The sequence below is a fragment of the Pagrus major genome, chromosome 20, assembly GCF_040436345.1.
Source record: "Pagrus major chromosome 20, Pma_NU_1.0".
In the NCBI taxonomy this organism is placed as follows: Eukaryota; Metazoa; Chordata; class Actinopteri; order Spariformes; family Sparidae; genus Pagrus; species Pagrus major.
Genome location: NC_133234.1, coordinates 13713359 through 13732484, shown reverse-complemented (window position 1 = coordinate 13732484; position 19126 = coordinate 13713359). Strand labels below are relative to the sequence as shown.

Below are 19126 nucleotides of genomic sequence, written 5' to 3'. Positions count from 1 at the left end.
TCGAGACCATAGCTGTGATGTCACAAATCATGCCCGCAGGTGCAGGGGTTAAACCGAGATTCAATGTGAACACTCTCCTTCTTCAGCAGATGAACGTGAAAACAGCCTTCATGTGTCGAACAGCACTGACAAAAAGGTCCAACATTCATGTCAAAGAACAATAAGCAAATCACACTTTGTAATGAAGGGGGACTTTAATTCTATCTTTAGTTCCCAAACAACACTGTAATACCTAAAAAGCCTTTTGAATAAATGAGGACCAGCCAACATGTCCTCACACAGATGGATGTAAGAGAAAACACACAGTAGGGAAATGAAACACCATTTGTTCTTTGCAGATTTTATTTGTTTCTCAAATACAGGAGAGTTAATGTACAGAAGGACAAAGAATTTCATCAAGAACTGTACAATATTTACACGTCTTTTTTTTCCTTTTTTTATGGAAAATTAGATTGTTTTCAAAATAAGTCATAGTATGCACAAACATCAAAATGATAAAAATGAAATGACTATTTCCTCTTTAAATATTACTTATTTATACTCCTTCTTCCCACAATGGGAAATGGATAGTTTACTTATTTTTCTTTGCACCTGCATGACTGATGATTGAACTGAAGCACAACAATGTTAAGTTTCAAATAGATTTTCCCATTCTTCTCTTCTTCTTTTCTTTTCTTCGTTTGTTTTTTTTGTGTTTTTTTTTTAGTTATTTTACACCCACCGTGTTGCACCCAATGTTTCTGTCTTGACGTCTGTTCGTTTGTATAGAGGGGAAGACGGCTTGGATATGTGGGTTACGATTGTATACCGAACCTGTGGGAAATAAAAAGGTATTTAAAATGTTAGGGCAGCGACCCAGTGCTTGTGAGAGTTTAAGTTAAAAACCTCCTCATATAAATAATAAAAATGTGTTTATATATTATCACACAGCGGACTGGGGCTGCCCTTCACATAGCACAGGATGAGAGAGAGATAGAAAGAGAGAGAGAGAGAGCGTTTATTATCACATTTCATGTTTCTATCCGTGGACGAGTCCATGTTCACGCTGCTCACGGCACACTCTACACGCAGTTTTTTAAAAAGCATTCTCACCCTCTTCCACTCTTTTCAAAAGCCAACAGCTGATGTTAGTCTTCAAAAAATAATTTATGTAAAAACTAAGTGGTAATAGTTTCTCTTTGAACTATCGTCTTTATGACACACAGTTAACAAGATGTCAGTGGCTCCTCCTCCTCCTCCGTTGACTTGGCGTTACGGCTCCTCCTCTTTTTGTCCTCCCGCCTCGCGTTGCTCCCTTTTCACCGGCGGTCAATTCCCTCTTGACCCGCCGAGCGACCCCTGAACAGGTGGGGTCCCTTCCTTCTCACAAAGTACGACATGTCTTTAGTCATTGATCAACAACAAGAAAAAGAACAAGAGGCCAGTGTCCGAGGTCACATGAACAGACCCCCTTGTGTTCGTCAAGGGCCTCAAAAATTCATCCTCAGATCTTAGAGATTTGAAGAGGGTCGGGGGGGCTGTACAGTAGGATCCATCTCTGTCCGTTTTTTGTATTTTCTTTTTTAAAATCCTCTCGCTTTTAATTCATTTCCATCTCTCCGTTTTTGCCTCAGGCTTTGGTGCTCAGTGTGAGCAGCTCGATGAAGGAGCCGAAGAGGGTGTCCAGCCAGCTCTGGTTGGCCATGCACTGCTGCACCACTTCCTCTTGGCCCGGGTCCTCAGCTGCCTGCTCAATGGTGTTGGTCTGAAAAAGTGGGACGGAAACACAGACAACTGTGATGCCAAGACTCAATTGAGGAGAAGAAGAAAGCATATACAAGCTGGCTGTGTGTAGTCTATCTAACAGCGTATATTTCAGTAGCTTCATGCCAAAGCGCTACATTTTCTAGCATGTTTGTACTGACAGAACGAGCTCTAAAACGAAAATATCTTGGCAATAAACTTGTTTAAGGGCCTGTGTCCACATAGCGTTATTTTCTGAGCGCCAGCGTCTCTTTTCAATTGCTTCAATCGCTTCGAGTTAAAAATCTCTGAGCTTTTCAGAAAGGCACTAGCGTCACCACTGTTGCTCTTTTTCAGGAAACTAATCATATATTAAATGGGCCGGGACTTGTCACCCATCACCATGGTAACCACAAGAAGCAGGAGAAGCTTGTTCTGGCCATCACGGTCTATCCTGAGCTTTTTCAGACAGAAAGATTCATAATAGAGAGAGGAAAGCCTGTTTGTGAGAGGTCAGCCATACACTGAACTTTGGTGGCGAGTGTTAACCGTGTAGTCAACGTGTTGCCATGGTGTCAGCTAATGTCAATCAAAATCAACGTGCAGTGTTGCCAGTGCTTTTCTGCTAGAGTGAACATTATGTGGACATGAGCCCGAACATGACTGAAACATACACAAATGCTAGAAGTGTCCTGCTTACCTCTTTCTTGCACTGTAAGAAGGTGTGGTATTTATAGTGATGCAGGGAGTGGTAGAGACTGTAGATCCGATATGTATCGGCTGACAGTTTAAGGTCCTAAAAAGCAAGAAAAAAAAAGAATCATGTTAAGATGCAATCAGTTTTAAAAAAACAAAGCCGCAGTGAATAATAATCTTACAGTTCTGTGTAAAAAAAAGTGCAAGTGGAGCAGGTTTGGAAACTTGCAGCAGGTGTTAGAGGGGAAGCTGGGACTGTTTTACCCTCTCAGACCCTCGTTGTCCATCTGTCACCAGCCCTACACTGTCACTGAGCTTTTTATAAGTAATGGTTAATTTTACTGATGGTTTCTGTGTCACCCAGAAACCAGAAAGAATCACCTGATTACAGATTAAAATCTCTCACGATGGTCCACAAAGGTCCCAGTGTGTTTAAATATTTCTATATATATCTATATCTCAAATAAAAAAAATGAGAAAAGGGTATTTTTACTGCAGTCGCTTCAAAATACATGTAATTACCTAAGGCTCACACACACTCCTACCTGTGGTTTAGGCAGGGACTTTTTGACTCTGTTGAGGGTCTTGCGGTTGTAAGCATCCCCGCTTAGCCGCACCCTCACCACTCCTGTGTCCAGGGGGTCTACAATTATCTGTGGGTATGCATGCAGGACCTCCTGTCAGGAGAGAGGCAGAAAAAGGAGGATACAAATCAGAAGCTGACACAGGGAATGATCCGAGAAAAAAGGGGGAAAAAAAACAAACAACAAAAAGGCTTGTGTAAGTGATTATTTTCATTACCATTAAATCTGTTGATTATTTTTTTTAAAGAATCATCTAGCATATAAAACTTAATGTGAGTTGAATATACAATGACATTAAATTAAATTTAAAAAGCAGCTAAAAAAGGCAGCTGTGAACAGCAAACATTTGACATTTGTTGTAAATCAACTTTCTGTTTTGAGCCTAATCAATTTGTTTCAGCGCTAGAATCCATTACAGTAATGATACAGCTTATAAATGAGTCTAGCGTTGTTCTTATTAAGCGCCACCAGGCCATTTAACAGTGGATTTGTTTCCTGCGCCACATACAGCAGTATATTCTACAGAATGTAAAAAAAGCAGTTCCAGTTTTAATGAAAAAACATGGTGCAGTGAAATAAAAACTGACAGAAAAATCAAAGATGTTATTTCAGTCAGACATGTCAGGGACGGAGTGAGAGAAGCAGTACATTCAGGACAGATTACCTGGTGCTGAGAGCTCATGCTGATTCTCCTCAGCAGCCTCCTCTTCTGTTCGCTGAGGATGCTGTCAATCTTCCTCATCGGTGGGAGGTAAAGCTCATCTGGTGGCCAATCAAGGTAGAGGAAGTTTCATTAGTCATCATTCATGTAGCTGCCAATCATTTTAATACCGAAGACAGATTCAAAGCGGCTCTCACTGGCTGCTGATCTATCAGAGTTCCCGGGGCTTCCCCTCAGCCTGTCACACCTTGTTTATTTCGATTTCAAACAACATTTAAAGATTTATCAAAATATGCTACAGAATTTTCAACAATTCCCCTGCTACCTGGCAGCTTCTGCTCATCATTGGTGGTGATGTTGGTTCAATCTGGCCAATGCAATTAAAATGCCTCAATGAAGACATTTAAGCTGCAGAAAACATGTGACCAGACAGGCAGGACTACATGTCAAGGCCCAAGAGCCAGTGCGTGCATGTTTGCAGGTCTCACCGTCTGTGTCCTCCAGGGCTTGGATCATGTCGGGGTCCAGCGCTGTGCTGACCAGCATCTCCACGTAGCTCCTGAACATCTCCCTCATGGCACGGTTGTTCACTCCACCTTTCACTGGCACTGGGTGGACAAAACTTTGACTTTAAAAACGGCATGACATAAATAGCAACTGCTTTGTTATTTCCTCCTTGTTAAACTCCTTTAAAATGACTGAAAGATTCAAAATGGCATCTCACTTTCGTTCTCACTAGCTGCCTCCTCCGATGAGTCCGAGTCAGATGATGAAGGTATCTCCTTCAGCCACTTCTTCCTCTTCTTGGGCGGTGGCTCCGCCTTCACTTTGGCCGGCTTGGACTTGGGTGGGCGCTCAGCCTTCTCTTTCTCCTTCCTCTCCACCGCTTTCTTCTCCTCCTTCGCTCTGCCTCGTTCTGCTGCTGCTGCGGCACGTTTCTCCACTTTCTCCTGCTGCAGCTGCACTCGCTTCTCCTTCTCCCTCTCCTTCTCTCTCTCCTTTTCCCTCTCCTTCTCAGGCTCCCTCTCTTTCTCCTTCTCCTTCTCCCTGGCCTTGAGCACAGCTGCTGGAGCCTCCTTCTTCTCTCGTGGTTCTTTTGTTGTCGTCGTGGTTGCTGATCTTGTTTTCTCCCTCTGTTCGCGCTGCACTGGTGGAGCGACTCGCTCCTCTTTCTCAACTACTCTCTGTGGCGCCTGGCTGGCAGGAGGTGAAGCCATTTTGGGGAGGGACTGGCGTCTGTGATGAAGAAATTGTTTTAGAGATGAAAGCAATTTAGAGTTTAATACAATTTATATATATTAGGGCCGAATACAATATTTTGATCTCCGGAGCTTTGGTAGTAATCTACATAAAGAAAGCATCTTTTAGTTTAAAGGTGCACTGTGTAGTTTTGGAAAAGAAATTCAAACTCAGAATTTGAATATTTACAATATTAATGAGGTAATAATACAAACTCAGAAATATTTATTCTTTCCGTAACGGAATAATCAAGCTTTTCTCAGAGGAATACAAAAGCTCCCCAGAACACTGTTTGAAGCTAGAAAGGTTTAGGGTCCGCCAAATATGTACAAAGTAAAACAGTATGAAATTGTGTTGTCCTTTAAGGTCAGTTTGTTTATTCAGTCATAAAAACAAAGTTTGTTTATTTAGGCATAAATAAAAAAAATAATCTCTTCTGATTAAGATTTCTTTCCCAAAACTACATAGTGCACCTTTAATTAAAGGCAATATTTCTTTAAGGATTCTGCTATTCTACAATATTGTTTTTCTGTATTATCATTGAATAAAAAAAGCTTTCTAAAAGCTTTGTTGTTATCCATGCATGTTTGTGATACATAGAGGTTTGTTTAAACAGGGTCCGATCTATACACTTTGTGTGACGTAATAACAGCTACTTTGCAGTTCGCCTTTATTGACAGCCTATTTTTAGCAATATGAATAGAATTTGTTAAATGGCAAATACCGGTACCTGAGAGCAGGTGTAGCTCTGCGCCATGGTCTCCGAGAGCAGACTCTGACATAGTCCTTCTTGTTGACATTCTCCAGAAACTTTACATAGATTCGCTGGTATCGCCTCTTGGCATCTCCGAAGTATCCAAGATACTGGGCCAGAAATGGGGTATAAAGATTTAATTAGCCACAACTTTCAGTGTTATTAATATAGTGTGGATGCATATTACAGCATATACTATTTTTATGTGATGATGCAGCTAAGACAGTGTAAAGAGTCCAAATCAACGTGACTGTTTGCAGGTGTGGTTGGATCACTGAAGACTTGGGGGGAACTCACGTTGCTCGTGGCGCAGAACTGTCTCTGTCCATCTTTGATCTCTGGGCTGAACTTCTGCAGCAGCGCTTTCTGTACCCTCCAGATGGGTGGAGGCTCACGGCCTGTCTGCAGGGCCAGCTGTGCCCAAATGCATGACACACAGGTTAGTCTCTGTAACTTGGCTCAACTGATTTTACTCATTGAAAAAGAAGACTCAGGCCTCAGGCTTTAACAATCATGTACTTATTTTTAGCCTGTTCTGACACCTACATATCAGCCTAATGATTTAGTTAAAATAATTTATTCGGTTTGTTGCTTCTCCACATCTATTTTTGGCCTAACAAAGTACTTTGTAATTGTCAATAACACACACACACACACACACACACACACACACACACACACACACTCATAAATACCTTCAGAGTTCGAATGTCTTCCACTCGCACCACAAACTCGTCCCGTTCTCTGAAGATGCCCTCCCCTCCACTCTCACTCTCATCCTCCTCACTCTCTCCAGCAATGGCAGCATCTTCTTGCTTCTGGGCAAGGTGTAGCGATGTGATCTTAGGAGCTGGGGGCTCTTCGGGAGAGGCGGGGGACTCTGGTGATGGCATAGGTGACTCCTTCTGAGCTGAAGATGGGGGAGGAGGGGAAGCCGGAGGAGGAGGAGTTGCCGGCTGAGGGAGAATAGTGGGCGGCGGAGGTGGCGGGGATGGGGATGTGGGAGCAACGGGGCTCGGAGGCTGAGAATTCTCCTGTTGCTCTTCTGGCGCAGGTAGGGGTGAGGGAAGTGAGAGGGGAGGGAGGGGGGAGTGAGTAGGAGAGGAAGAGGATGAGGCGGGAGATGGAGGGGCGGAGGGAGGTTCAGGAGTTGCTGGCGCTGGAGGAATCTCGGCGAGGGGAGCTGAAAGAAAGAGGAAAGATTAGGGTTAAGGTCAACTTTAAAAATCAATTTAAAACAATGTCAAAACAGAAAAAAAAGAAATTAATTTTTTTTTAAATTTAAATTAATTAAATTTTTTAACAAATACAGAATGGGATATTTTACAAGACTAAAAGTAGAGCAATAGCTCAGCCTGAGGGGAAAATATTAATTTTCTTAAGCTGAGCTGCAGAAAAATCAATGTGCAAGAAAATGGGACATGAGATGAATAAAAAGCTGACTCCAAGCCTCACCATCAAGATTAGGGGCACCCAGGGTTTCCAGCTGTGGTTCTCTCTCCTCCATCATATCACTCTCTTCATCCCCTCCTATGCTCCTCTCCTCCTCCTCATTCTCATCCTCTTTGTTCTCATCCATGTCTCCTTCCTCTGGCTGGAGGATATCAGGTTCGTTGGACTGGGGCAAGGCGTGAGGGGTGTGCATTGCAGGCTGTGGGCTAAGTGTAGGGGGCTGCAGTGTGGGAGTAAGCGGGGACTGAGTAGGCTGAGACTGGGGAGGTGGTGGAGACAGCGGGGGCTGAATGTTCGCAGTTAGCTGTGGAGTGTCGTACAGAGCAGAAATGGCTGAAGAGATGCTCTTCTGAAGGTCCTGGTTCTTTCCGACTGAGTCCTCCTCGTCAGAGGAGAATGACGGCAACGTCTCCAAGTTCCTCTTCAGCTCATCCTCCAAGCGCTTGGGGCTGGAGCAGTTGCCCAGAGCAAGACCCCCATTACCTTCGCTGTCCCCAAATGGAGGTGGTGGCGGTGGAGGAGGAGGTGCTGGAGACAGTGGGCGCAGACCTCCTGATTTACAGGGTGAGTTTTCACCGTTGTCAGGTTCCATTCCGGGTGAGATGTCCAAGCCTGGAGGTCTCTTTCCTGTCTTCAGGAAGTCCAAGAATGAAGCGACGAAGCCAGCCTTGGACTCGGAGTCCTTCTCATCACCCTACAAGTAAAACAAGAGACACTTTCACTCACTTCAAATACCACCACAATAGTAGTGACCTCCATAACTTTCACACATTCAACTTGTTTTAAATCAGTTTATATAAATGTTTTCTCTTCCAGAACATAACAACGACATAGTCCGTTAGCTCTTACCCTGTCCTCTAATCCCTCTTCATCCACTCCTTCACTCATCATCTGGTTTTTCTGCTTGTTCTTGTCCTGACTTCTCGTGCTGTCAGCGCTGCAGGGGGGTCCAGGACTTAAACCGAGTGAGGGAGCGGAGCCCACTGAGCCGTCTGACAAAGCGGGGTCCGTGCCAGACAAAGAGTCTGTCCTCAGCAAGGCATCAGAGGAGGACAGGGTACCAATTGGTAGCTTAATCTAAAACAAAAGAAAGAAAACAGTAAGATTTTCAAGAATTTTGCCTTAACATACATACTGTGTATATATATATATATATATATATATATATATATATATATATATATATATATATATATATATATATATATATATATATATATATATAGACACATACATACACATACTGTGTATATATATATATTCCCCAAAAAATATCTAATAGCTAACCTTGAGAGGTGGAATAGGCTCGTGCATCTGCTGTTGGGGCTGGTGATGGAGTGGTTGTTGCTGCTGCTGATGGAGCTGATGGTGGTGCATCTGGTCCTGCTCCTTCCCACTCATTTCCATGTACATATCCTCCCTCCTTCCTCCTCTACCTCTGCTTCCACGACCCCTGCCCCTACCTCGTCCCTCCACGCTGAATCCCCCTCCTACTGTCGTTCCACCCATCTCCCCCATCATTCCTCGTGGAGTATAGGGCTCAGGCATCGGGCGGATGCGAGGCCTGCCTCTTGGCCGAGGGGGACCCTCTCTCTTGGGTCTCGTGGGCTTTCGGCCCCTCTTCTTGGGTCCATCCTGAGGCATAAGAGTGTGTGAGCCCATAGAGGAGTAGCCTGAGGAGTGGTAGAAGTCAATGTCACCCATTAAAGGGCTGAGAGAGCCGCTTCCTCCTCCTCCCTTCCTGCAGCTGGACACCAAGTCTGGCAAAAGGTCCGGGAGCCTCCGGCTATTCAACCGGATGTCAGCTGGTTGGTCGGCCTTATCCTCGTCATCTTCAAACTCATATTCTTGAGCGTAACTTTTCTTAGGCAGTGTGTTGGGGTCTCTGCGCTCCTTTAACAGGTGGAAAGAGCTGGATTTCAGGAGCTTCTTGGGACGAGATGAGCAGAAAATGGGAGATTGGAGGCCTACAGAACCGGCTCCTGCACTAGGTCCTCCAGGCCCAGATGACATTTTAGCTCCAGCGTTGTTGGGACCAGCAGTATTGGCGCCCATACCCATAGCTGGGGCCTGGGACTGGATCAATCCGAGCTGTTCTGTGTTGACAGTGGAAGGGAGCTCGTGGGTCTTAAGGGAGTCTAGATCCAGAGTCATGGTGTTGTTGCTGGGTTCCTCCAGGCCATGACAGTATGGTTCATAACCCTGATCTCCACCATGGTGGCCCATCATGTCATAGCTAGCACTACTTCCTCCCGCTCCACCTGCACTCTGTCCGGCTTTCATTGAATCCATTCCCTCTTGCCCAGTGTGGCTTTCATTCATCTCCTCCTGCCCTGGTCCTGCACCTCCAGCACAGCTCGACTTGTAGTCCTCTGCGCAAAACATGTCTTCCATTCCTGGAAAAAAGGAGCGGTCCTCATCCTGAAGGAGGGAGTCCGGGAAGCAGATGGAAGTCAGGGGTACAAAGCGGTTACTTTGTTGATTCTGGTCTGCTTTCTCCACTGGGCTGACTGTGTCAAACTGGTGCTGCTCCGAGCGCTGTTGGTCCAGCTGGCTCTGCTGAGGGGTGAGCTGGGATGAGAGTGGCTGCTGTGGGTCAGGCTGAGGCTGGGAGTGGGCTGAGGCAGAAGGTGGGGGTATGTGGTGAGGGTGGGGTTGGGAGTGAGGGTGATGAGGGTGGGTTTGTTGATGTTGAGAGCCAGGGTGCTGTTGTTGCTGCTGCGGGTGGTGCTGTGAAAGATGGTGCATGTGAGAGGGGGTGGATAAGCCAATATCGGGCTCGGAGAGGAAGGAGTGAAGTTCAGAGGCCGAGTGGTGGTGGGATGGGTGCTGCCTCTGCTGCTCTTGTTGCTGCTGTCTGTGGCGCTCGCTGCCACCTCCACTCCTCCCCCCGCTGCCAGCTCCGCCACGTCTGTCTTCTGCAACAGCTACGTCTGTGCTGGAGGTCTGCGAAAGGGAGCGCTCCAGCATATCCAAGGAAGACACCACTGAGCTTTGTTTGACCTGGCTCTGCTCATGCTGATGTGGAGGGGGGCCGTGGTTGTAGTGAGCGGCTGCCACCTCCAATGCTTGGGACTGGAGCTGAAGCTGGAGCTGGGACTGGGACTGAGACTGAGCCTGATGCTTACTTGAGCCAAGTGCCCCACCAGCACTTTCCATTACAGCCTGCTGTTGGCTAATAGAGTGCTGCTGTTGGGGGTGAGAGTCCATTTTATGGTGCTGTGGATGTTGTGGATGAGAATCAATTTTGTGGTGCTGTTGGTGCTGATGGGAGTCCATCTTCTGGTGCTGTTGATGCTGAGGATGGGCGTCCATTTTTGGGTGTTGCTGATGTGGTTGGTGGGAGTCCATTTTGTGATGCTGCGGGTGTTGCCGATGGGAGTCCATCTTGTGGTGCTGTTGGTGGGGCTCCAGTTTGTTGCGGGTGGTGTGGGACAGCACTGACTGGAGCAGGTGTGGTGGCTGACGGGACTGATCGGTGGGAGAGTCCATGAGGGAGGCGGCAGCCTGAGACTGGGAGTGCTGTTGCTGGACTTCCGGTGTTTTCCGAGGATAAGGGATTTCAGCGCGCTCCTGTGGCTTCTTTTGGAGCTCCATTTGGGTGTGGGACGGTATCTGAGCATGTGAGGACACATGTTGACTGTGTGAGGAGTGTTGAGGAGCAAGGGAGTGCTGGGTGTATGGATCACCTCTCCCATAGTGGACCACCGAACCGAGGTTGTCATGGTGATGGAGGTGGGAGTGCACTTGTTCAGCGCTGCCTCTCCCTCCACTGCTCCTACTGCTTCCAACAGCCCTCTCATTCCTTTGCTGCTGCTGTTGATGATGGTGTTGCTGATGTTGCTGTTGTTGTTTCTTCAGTGACATCTCCAACTGGTTTTCCAGCCCCGAGATGGACCCTCCAGACCCTGCATTACCTACTCCAGCAGTGGTTGTGGCGCTGTGGGTACGTATGACACTCTGGGGGTGGTACCTCTCCTCAGAGGTCTTACCCATGTCATAGCTCAGCCCTTTGCCTGAATCAGTGGTTGGGGGCACTGACTGGGGCTGAGGCTGTGTTTGTTGGGACGTCTGTTGGGGTTGTTGTTGAGGATGGTGATGAGCAGCCTGGGGACCAGGACTTGCTTGGGCTTGCAGCAAGTGCTGGATCAAGAACTCATCGTCGTCATCTACTTCCTCTTGGGATCTCTGAGAGCCCACTCCGAGCATAGAAGCGTCTGCCTTTGTTTTGGAGGAGGTGGAATGATAGGACTGAGGTTGGGAGCTGGGGCCTCGGGTGTCAGGATAGCCCTGTGGGGAGGCGAGGAAGGTGGGGGAGAGAACTGAGGAGATGTATTTATTTGATCCTGCACCCCCTGGAGACTGCGTGGGGCAGGTGGGCACTGGGGAATGCAACCCTGGACGGATGATGCCTGAGTTGCCTGAAGGTGAGGGGCTAGAGTCTGGAATATGATAAGACCCTCCACCACTTCCACCTCCACCTCTTTCATTGGTCATACTATTTCCCGCTCCTCCTCCTGACCCAGAGTTTCCACTTCCTCCACCGCTACTGCTTCCTCCCCCAGATGCTCCACTACCTGAAGAACCACTTGACCTTAAGAGGGCAGGTGAGTGACCTGGGGCTCCATAGCCCAGCGATGGGCTTCCAGCTCCACCCAGAGAGGATGGAAGTGACCCATAAGCAGAGTCAGCGCCATATATATCAGTCGAGTATGACTGGCTTCGCCCTCCTAAACTGCCATAGCCTTTCCCACCTGTACCTGAGCTCAAGTCTTGGGCTTGTGGTGAGCTGAAGCCTCCGTATGACTGAGCCAGGTGGGAAGTAGGGGGCTGGTTAGGGGAATACGACTGTGTCTGTTGTTGGGGTGGGGTCTGACCAGTAAGAGCTGAGGTGGGGGTCTTCACTGGGGGCACAGGAGAACCATAGCCTGAGAGGCAGGATTTAGGGAGAGACTGAGGGGCTGAGCTGGAGGTGGCAGGTGGCTGCTGCTGAGGGGCCTGGGGAGGGGGGGCTGGTTGGGGGGGTGGCTGCTGCCTTGAAGGTGCTGCACTGGAGCTGGAGGTGGGGATTGAGTTGGAAGGATGAGCCCCAGAGGTGGCAGAAGAAGAGGAGGAGGAAGAGGAGGTAGAGGATGCAGAAGGGGGTGTGTGAGGAGTTCTTGAGGATGATGCTGAACTGGCAGAGGAGTAGCCACTGCTGGAGCTGCTTTTGGTACCTTTCCCAGCTGAGGAAGAAGATGAGGAGGAGGAGGAGGAAGAATAGGGAGGCTGGATGATTGGCCGATACTGTTCAGTGCGAGAGGGGGGCTTGTGGTCAGATGAGGGGCTCTGGTCGCCCAGTGGGCTGCACGAAAGACCAGCATGCCTGTGGTGGGTGGCAATCTGCTGATACCCCGCTCCTCCACAGCTGAGATAGTGCTGAAGGGAGTGGGCAGCAGACGATGAGAGCTGTGACTGAGCTGGCGTTGGCCGCTGGTAGTGCTTGATAACGCTGTCCTGCCGAGGCACGGCCCGTTCCTGAGCCGAATTGGACTGAGACTGGGATTGAGGTTGGGGCTGGGCTGAGGAAAACACTGATGCATTGTACAGCTGAGAGGACTGGTCCTGGAGCTGTGATGACAGCAGGTTGAACTGGTGCGACTGCAGGTGCCTGGCAGAGGACGCCTGGGCTGATGTGGCACTGGTGGGATCCTGGCTGCCCCTATAGGCAGCTGCCGCAGCACCCTGCGAGGACAGGAGTCTATCAAAACCCAGGCTAGACTGTGAAGGGGCTTTGATGTGTAGTAGGGGGTCATGTGGGGAGAGCAGGCCATTGGATGTGGGACTGAACGTGGGCGTGTCCTGGAGGGAAAGGGAGGCGGCAGGGAAAGAGCGGCTGGAGAAGGATGCTGGATGCTGATAGGCTGAGAGAGCTGAGGAGGAGGGGAAGGAGCCAGAGCCAGGAAGGGCTCCAGAGATGAATAGTTCAGGAGGAGCAGGTGTGTGCATCGCTGTTAGGAAGAGGAAGACATATTTCAAAATTAACGTGTATCCATCAAGCTGTGATTTAAACTACTAAATAATAAAAAGTATTCATTGTTTAAACTACTGACAAGTCCAGTAAAATCCTTCAATTGTATATGAAAATGCTATAATATAGCAACACCATCTGAATAATAATGCAGCCAAACATTTGGAGGTTCTTTAAATGTCATATTGACTGTCTGGCCTGTTTGAATGTCAACACATGAGGGAAGATCTAACACAGCCCCACCTGTCTGCCAGGATGGCGTGCGGAACTGGGAGAGTAGGGAGGAGGCAGAGGGTGGAGGCTGGGGACCCCGGGACTCCAGGGCTGAGATCAGATTCATGACGGAGGCATCAGGAGCAGAGGGGCTAGCATGGTGTAGGCCAGTGTCAAAGAGCCCTGACAGACCTTAGAGAAGGAAAGACAGAACAATGGAAAATTATTAATTGATTAAGAATGCAAATATTAACAGCTACTAGCAGAGATGTGGATGAATTCTTGAGACATAGAGTTAAGTATTTTAGGATCTACATTAATCTTAACAAGAGTTAATTTGAGATAATTTGATGAGCCTACAATTACACATACAAATTTGATTTAGGATATCAGTAGTTCTAAGTGCACCTATAAGCACATCGACCTTTGCTGCTAAAAACATCCGTTAAGATATCAGAAAACTGTGTGAGACTGAATGCTGTGGCTTTTTTAGGAAATCAGGGTTTAACATCCAGGGCTTCAACTCAATTGAGCTTTAATGTGCACATTTTTCAATGACAATAATCTACCGGGACCTGCAAGGAGAGACACAATAATTCATTGCTGGGGCCCCTTATGGCGGTGACATGGAAGGTATGACATTTATCTCACCCAAACTCCGTCCAGCTGCTCCCCAAGCCCCGCCTTGGCCAGAGCTCCCTGGGTGGTGATTGGTGGCATAGCCCTGCAGAGGGTGTGGGGTGGCGTAGGCTTGTCGGTGAAGGAGCTCAGACTCAGGGTGGGATGATCTGGAACTCCCATATACAAGACTATGGAGGAAGGGGAGTTGGGTGGGGGGTGGGGGGGATTGTGAAGTGTCATTAATTTCAGAGTACATTTACATAAACTGTTCCCAAAATGTGACCCTTGAGAAAAGACTGTCTGGTCTCAGGTCATGCAAGTAAATTGTTCTTTAATTAAAAATCAACACATCAGATGTCAACTTAAAGCTGTGTTAGTTCTGGATCCATATGCAACTTCTGAATAAACCAACATGTGAACCAAAATCCCTGATGAGTCTAATTCATATTCGTGAAATCTTTCAGATAAATATCAATTAATCAATCAATCAAGCAAGCAAGCAAGCAAGCAAGCATTATAACAGTGTATTACAGTAGATGCAAATCTGTCAAACCAGCAGTGTAAGTGGCATTTAAAAATAATGGGATAGTTAATTTGCAATTAATATAATGGACCCACAAGACTCAACCACTTTATAATTAGGACATGTACAAATTAAATTAGTGTCTTATTCAACATTGAGGATTTTCCAGTTGCAGAAATCTGCTTCACCAAAGACAGACGAAATGCGTGGCTGGCTGGCCAGATAACATGCTAGCATTTTTGCTGTTGGTAGCACCGCCTAGCAGCGATGCACAGCAGCTATGGTAGAGATGCAGAGACTAGGCCCAAACTGCAAGGCCAGTCTTTCACGTGTAAATAAACCATTGGTAACCAATGAGCAGATTTAGACAGGGTGAACAAAAACAGTTTCCTCAATTTAAACCAGAGACAAACGACTCATTTGTCTGCGCCTATTTATTATGTTGATGTGGCTAACAGCTGGATGGTGCAAGTCGACGCAAATACACGCTAAGCTGCAAGCAAACACCAGCGACTAGCCGGGTTTGTTTAGCCAAATATCGCTTCCTATGGGAAAGCATGGTGGGATAGTGGCTTTTGGGTTTGATTGGGCGGCCAACTCTGGGTTAAAATATCTTAAATATGTGGAGCTAAAAGCTACAGAGGCAGTGATGCTTGCGTGCACAGGCCTCGGCTGACTTCCATGCAACACAGCGCTAGCTTGCAGGCTAATGTAAAGCTAAAAGACAGAGCTATGTAGCATAGTCCAGCCAATTTTCATCTTCTCATAAATTCACCCTGGCTTTATTTTTTATTTTTGGACGACCTGCAAATTGCAAGTTCGATGCTGTGTTAAAAAGCTTAGCCATAATTTAATTATGCAAATGAATCTAAATCATCCAAAACCCACCACCAATTATCTAGATCACGCTTGGATAAAATGCATTAGAAATCTCAGTTAAGACTAGCCTCCACCAAGATTTTTTCATTTCCTATTTTATTTGCAGCCACACGATTAATAAAAGGTGTCATTAAACGCATCTCCCCGGTTAATATGCATCAGTTCATCTTGTTGATGTCTGTCAGGGGGGCTGCTGTGAGAGCTTTGCTGCGTCTGCACTCCTCGCAGCTCCCATCAATCCAGTGAATTTATCTATCAGGGTCTGTGTCCAGGCCTGCACACGGGGAACAATAATTCCTATGGATGCTCCAGACATACCCCCACCTCCAACCCGCCAGGTCCACCTAAAACCCACGTCTGTCAATCACACAATTCATATCCCCAACCTTTCCTTTCTCCACCCCGCCCACCCCCACGACACGCACACGGCTCCCCGATCCTGTTTATAATATTATTACTATGCAACTGTTTTGGATGACAATGCACTACACATAATGGCAGGGCATGGTACTATAAATGAACCCGATGGCGACAATTTGTTTACATGGGCCACACCGTGTCCTGCAAAGTACCAGTGATGCATGCACATTGTCTGAATCCAATGCATACCTTGCTTTTGCCGATCGCTCGTAACTCCATCCTGCTCCTGCGCCCAAATCGCCAAATCCTGTTCCCGGGTAATTTCTATCCATTTATGTGGCGTACAATGTGTGCGATGAGGACAAAAGCGACGAGAAACGTCGCAGAGCAGATTTACGGAAAAAAAATCCAGTCTTTCCCGTTGTCGGTTTCAGGCTATTTTCCCCGGTTTCATAAGCAAGTCCTCAGGAGTGGAAAACAGCATATTGAAAGAGAAATGGAGGGGAGGAGGAGAAAGCTGGATGAAAAAAGAGGGGGGTCTACGGGGTTATAATCCAACCACCTCCAAAAAAAGCCAGTCTTCCTCCTTTTCCTTTCACATTTATCATTTCCACGAATGCAGATTTAGTCCAAAATCAGTCTCGGTCATGATGAAGATGCCGCGGATTCGGCCGGTGATGGGCGAATTGCTGATAAACATTTGATTTGAATGCGTCCTTTTTCACCGTCTCTCCTCCCCTTTCTTTAGGCTAGGCTTTGCTACGCTGCTAGCACCAGAAAAAGATTGCAATCGACGGGCCACGTTGGTACCAATCATTCCCCCATAAGACGAGCACAGAAATCCCCAATTTCAAAATCTCTTCTTCTTTTTTCTCTCCCCCTCTCTCTCTCTCTCCCTCTCTATGCATGCAAATCGTTCCCACCCTCCTCCGGTGAGAGGAGCAGAGCTGTGGGCTAGCAGCAGATGCTAGCTGTCACTAACGACGCATCAAAATAAAACAGGGCTGCCTTTATTTCCCCAAATGCTCGCTCCCCATTTTTCTGCTTTCTTTTAGCCGTTGAAGTAAAAGCGACGACGAGTTTCCCTCGCAGCGTTGAAAAACACAACAAGAGCGCGATACGAGCGTGAATACCGACCGAGGAAGTATAAAGAAAGCAGGCCGCGTTTTAATATTTTTTACTCATTTTCCTCCGGAGACGCCATTTTTGAAGGCGGCTGGCCGCTGTCCGTCCTCCCTCTCCCCCTCTCTTCTGTCTCACCGCTGAGACTCACTCACTCAGTGTCTGCGGTGACCTCCATTCACCAGCCCACAGTCTACCAACAAGCCCTGCATGCCTTTCATATTGTTGCTAGAATAATAATTTCGACTACATTTTACACGAACAGCAGCTAAAGAGAAAAAAAATAGTCAGCTGTTTGTACTGAACGCTGCGATTGGCCGAGACGCGTTCGAGTGCAAAAGTATTTCCAGTAATAACCAGATTTATACAGGCCTCTAGCAGCCACTTTGCAAATTCACATCCACATCGTGCAAAGCCTTTTTTTTTTTTTTTAGAGACAGCAGCATTCCCTTCAGTCAGAGGATACATGATTTAAACAGACTGCAGTTTGCATATAATCGACGCACCGATAGGAGGTATTTCCCCCCTGTCGATATGCCAGAAATCATTGTGTTTTTGTTTTTTTTGCTAATTGTGGTACACGGAGAACCTGTCTGCCGGAGCCCATGTGCACTTGATTTGTTCACCAGCAGATGGCACACTGGATTTAATGATGGTTATAAAGCAGGAGGAATCACCGATCTCTGGGATCCGAGACAAGAGAGATGCTTGGCTCTCGCTCATATTTCATATCTTTGGTGTTTGTCCAGGGTTTTTCTGAGACACTCTTATTTGCTCGACCCATTTCACCATCGCAAAATGTGCACGCATCAACCTAGATAACGTGTTAGAGAAGAGTCAGGGGGATCACAACTGGTAAATATCGCTGGATGTAAATGCGATCCCCTTTGTTTACAGGTGATACTGATGCACACAGTGAAGGGGCCTTTTATTCGTCCAAGGATCCATCATTGTGTGTATGTGAGTGTTTGTTGCCCTCTAGTGGTGAAGCTGAATATTGTCACTACAAAACTGTAAACACTTAGTAGTGACTACATTTTATCTGTTTAAACTTTTGTGCTTTGTGGGGCACTGTGTCATATATACAAAACATAGGAGACAAAGAACCTCATGTGTTTTTTTCCTACACTATCTATAACATGCACGGCAGACACATCTTTGTACCTATTTTATTATGCTGATGATGAATGTTCAATGTTTCTTGTGAGCTGTTTACTGTAGAGAACAAAGGGGTGAAGTGGTATATCATATTTTGCTGAGTGAGGCATACCTCACTCAAGTATATACATTTAAAATCCATGCAAACGCTAAAAAGAATTGTGTGGTATACACATGTCTCATACTATTTTAGGATCCATATATATCAATAAATTCTACATGCTAAAAAGTGGTCTTAAAGTGTTTTGCATGTATCTCGCTGTTAATATATGCATTACAGATAGATAGAAAACATCACAAGACACCAGTGAGTTATTTTCTCACATTTTATGTTGAATAGAATAATAACATAGGATACAACATGTCTTTTTTTCGATTGGCGGTCATCTCCATGTTCATATAATCATTATTTTAGTCACAGTTGTAAACAATATTTCAATATGGATAATATGTATTTCAGGAAGCAGAGGACCTGTCCTAACCAGGTCTGCAATATTACTTTCTCACTGTTCACTAGGTGCAATATTTCCTTTAATTACTTCTCAACATCATTGTATATGCTACCTTTTATATTCAGTTTTTTATTGTAGCTTATTTTTCCTAAATGTATCTCATTTTATTCGTATCGTTATTCTATTGGGCACTTTTATAATTAGTCTATTGTGTTTTTGTATTTTATTCTGATGTAACTGTATTTTTGAGCATTCTCTGGCACAAGAATTTCCTTTGGGATTAAAAAAAAGTCATATCTTATATTATCTTGAATTTTCACTTTCTATTAACTAACAAGGTCATTATTTTTTTGAAAAGCAAGAGCTACTTGTTTTTGTAAATTCGCTCAGCTGTTTGTTCTAATTCTTATGGAGCAAAACTGGTATTGGTTTATTCTTTACAGGAAAATATTGCTATCGTTATAACACATTTTGAACTAGGAAAACACTTCACAGTATTATCCAGTTGGCATTGTTGAAAGAGGCGAGTGAAGGTGCATTTATTGTACTGTAATGTGCACAGGATGATAAAGCTCCACAGTAATATGCATAATAACATGTTAAAAACATTACTTTTGATGAGAAGTAATTAGGAATTGCGCTCCTTATACTTTTCAGTAAAAAGCTGCATGTATGTTAAT

At 46.0% G+C, this 19126-nt stretch overlaps 1 protein-coding gene across 1 annotated transcript; it reads right to left on the bottom strand.

The window, feature by feature from the left end:
* Positions 1 to 324: 324 nt before the first annotated feature.
* Positions 325 to 17148, bottom strand: LOC141015185 (proline-rich protein 12-like). Its single transcript, XM_073489139.1, has 15 exons — positions 15964 to 17148; positions 13983 to 14140; positions 13362 to 13523; positions 8396 to 13098; positions 7958 to 8185; positions 7112 to 7802; positions 6352 to 6839; positions 5954 to 6070; positions 5633 to 5766; positions 4388 to 4899; positions 4152 to 4271; positions 3667 to 3764; positions 2964 to 3095; positions 2423 to 2518; positions 325 to 1744 (listed from the first exon to the last, which is right to left on the bottom strand). The coding sequence occupies exons 1-15, from the start codon at positions 16044 to 16046 to the stop codon at positions 1610 to 1612; spliced, it is 7857 nt and encodes a 2618-aa protein (XP_073345240.1). The 5' UTR covers positions 16047 to 17148; the 3' UTR covers positions 325 to 1609.
* Between the last annotated feature and the right edge of the window lie 1978 nt (positions 17149 to 19126).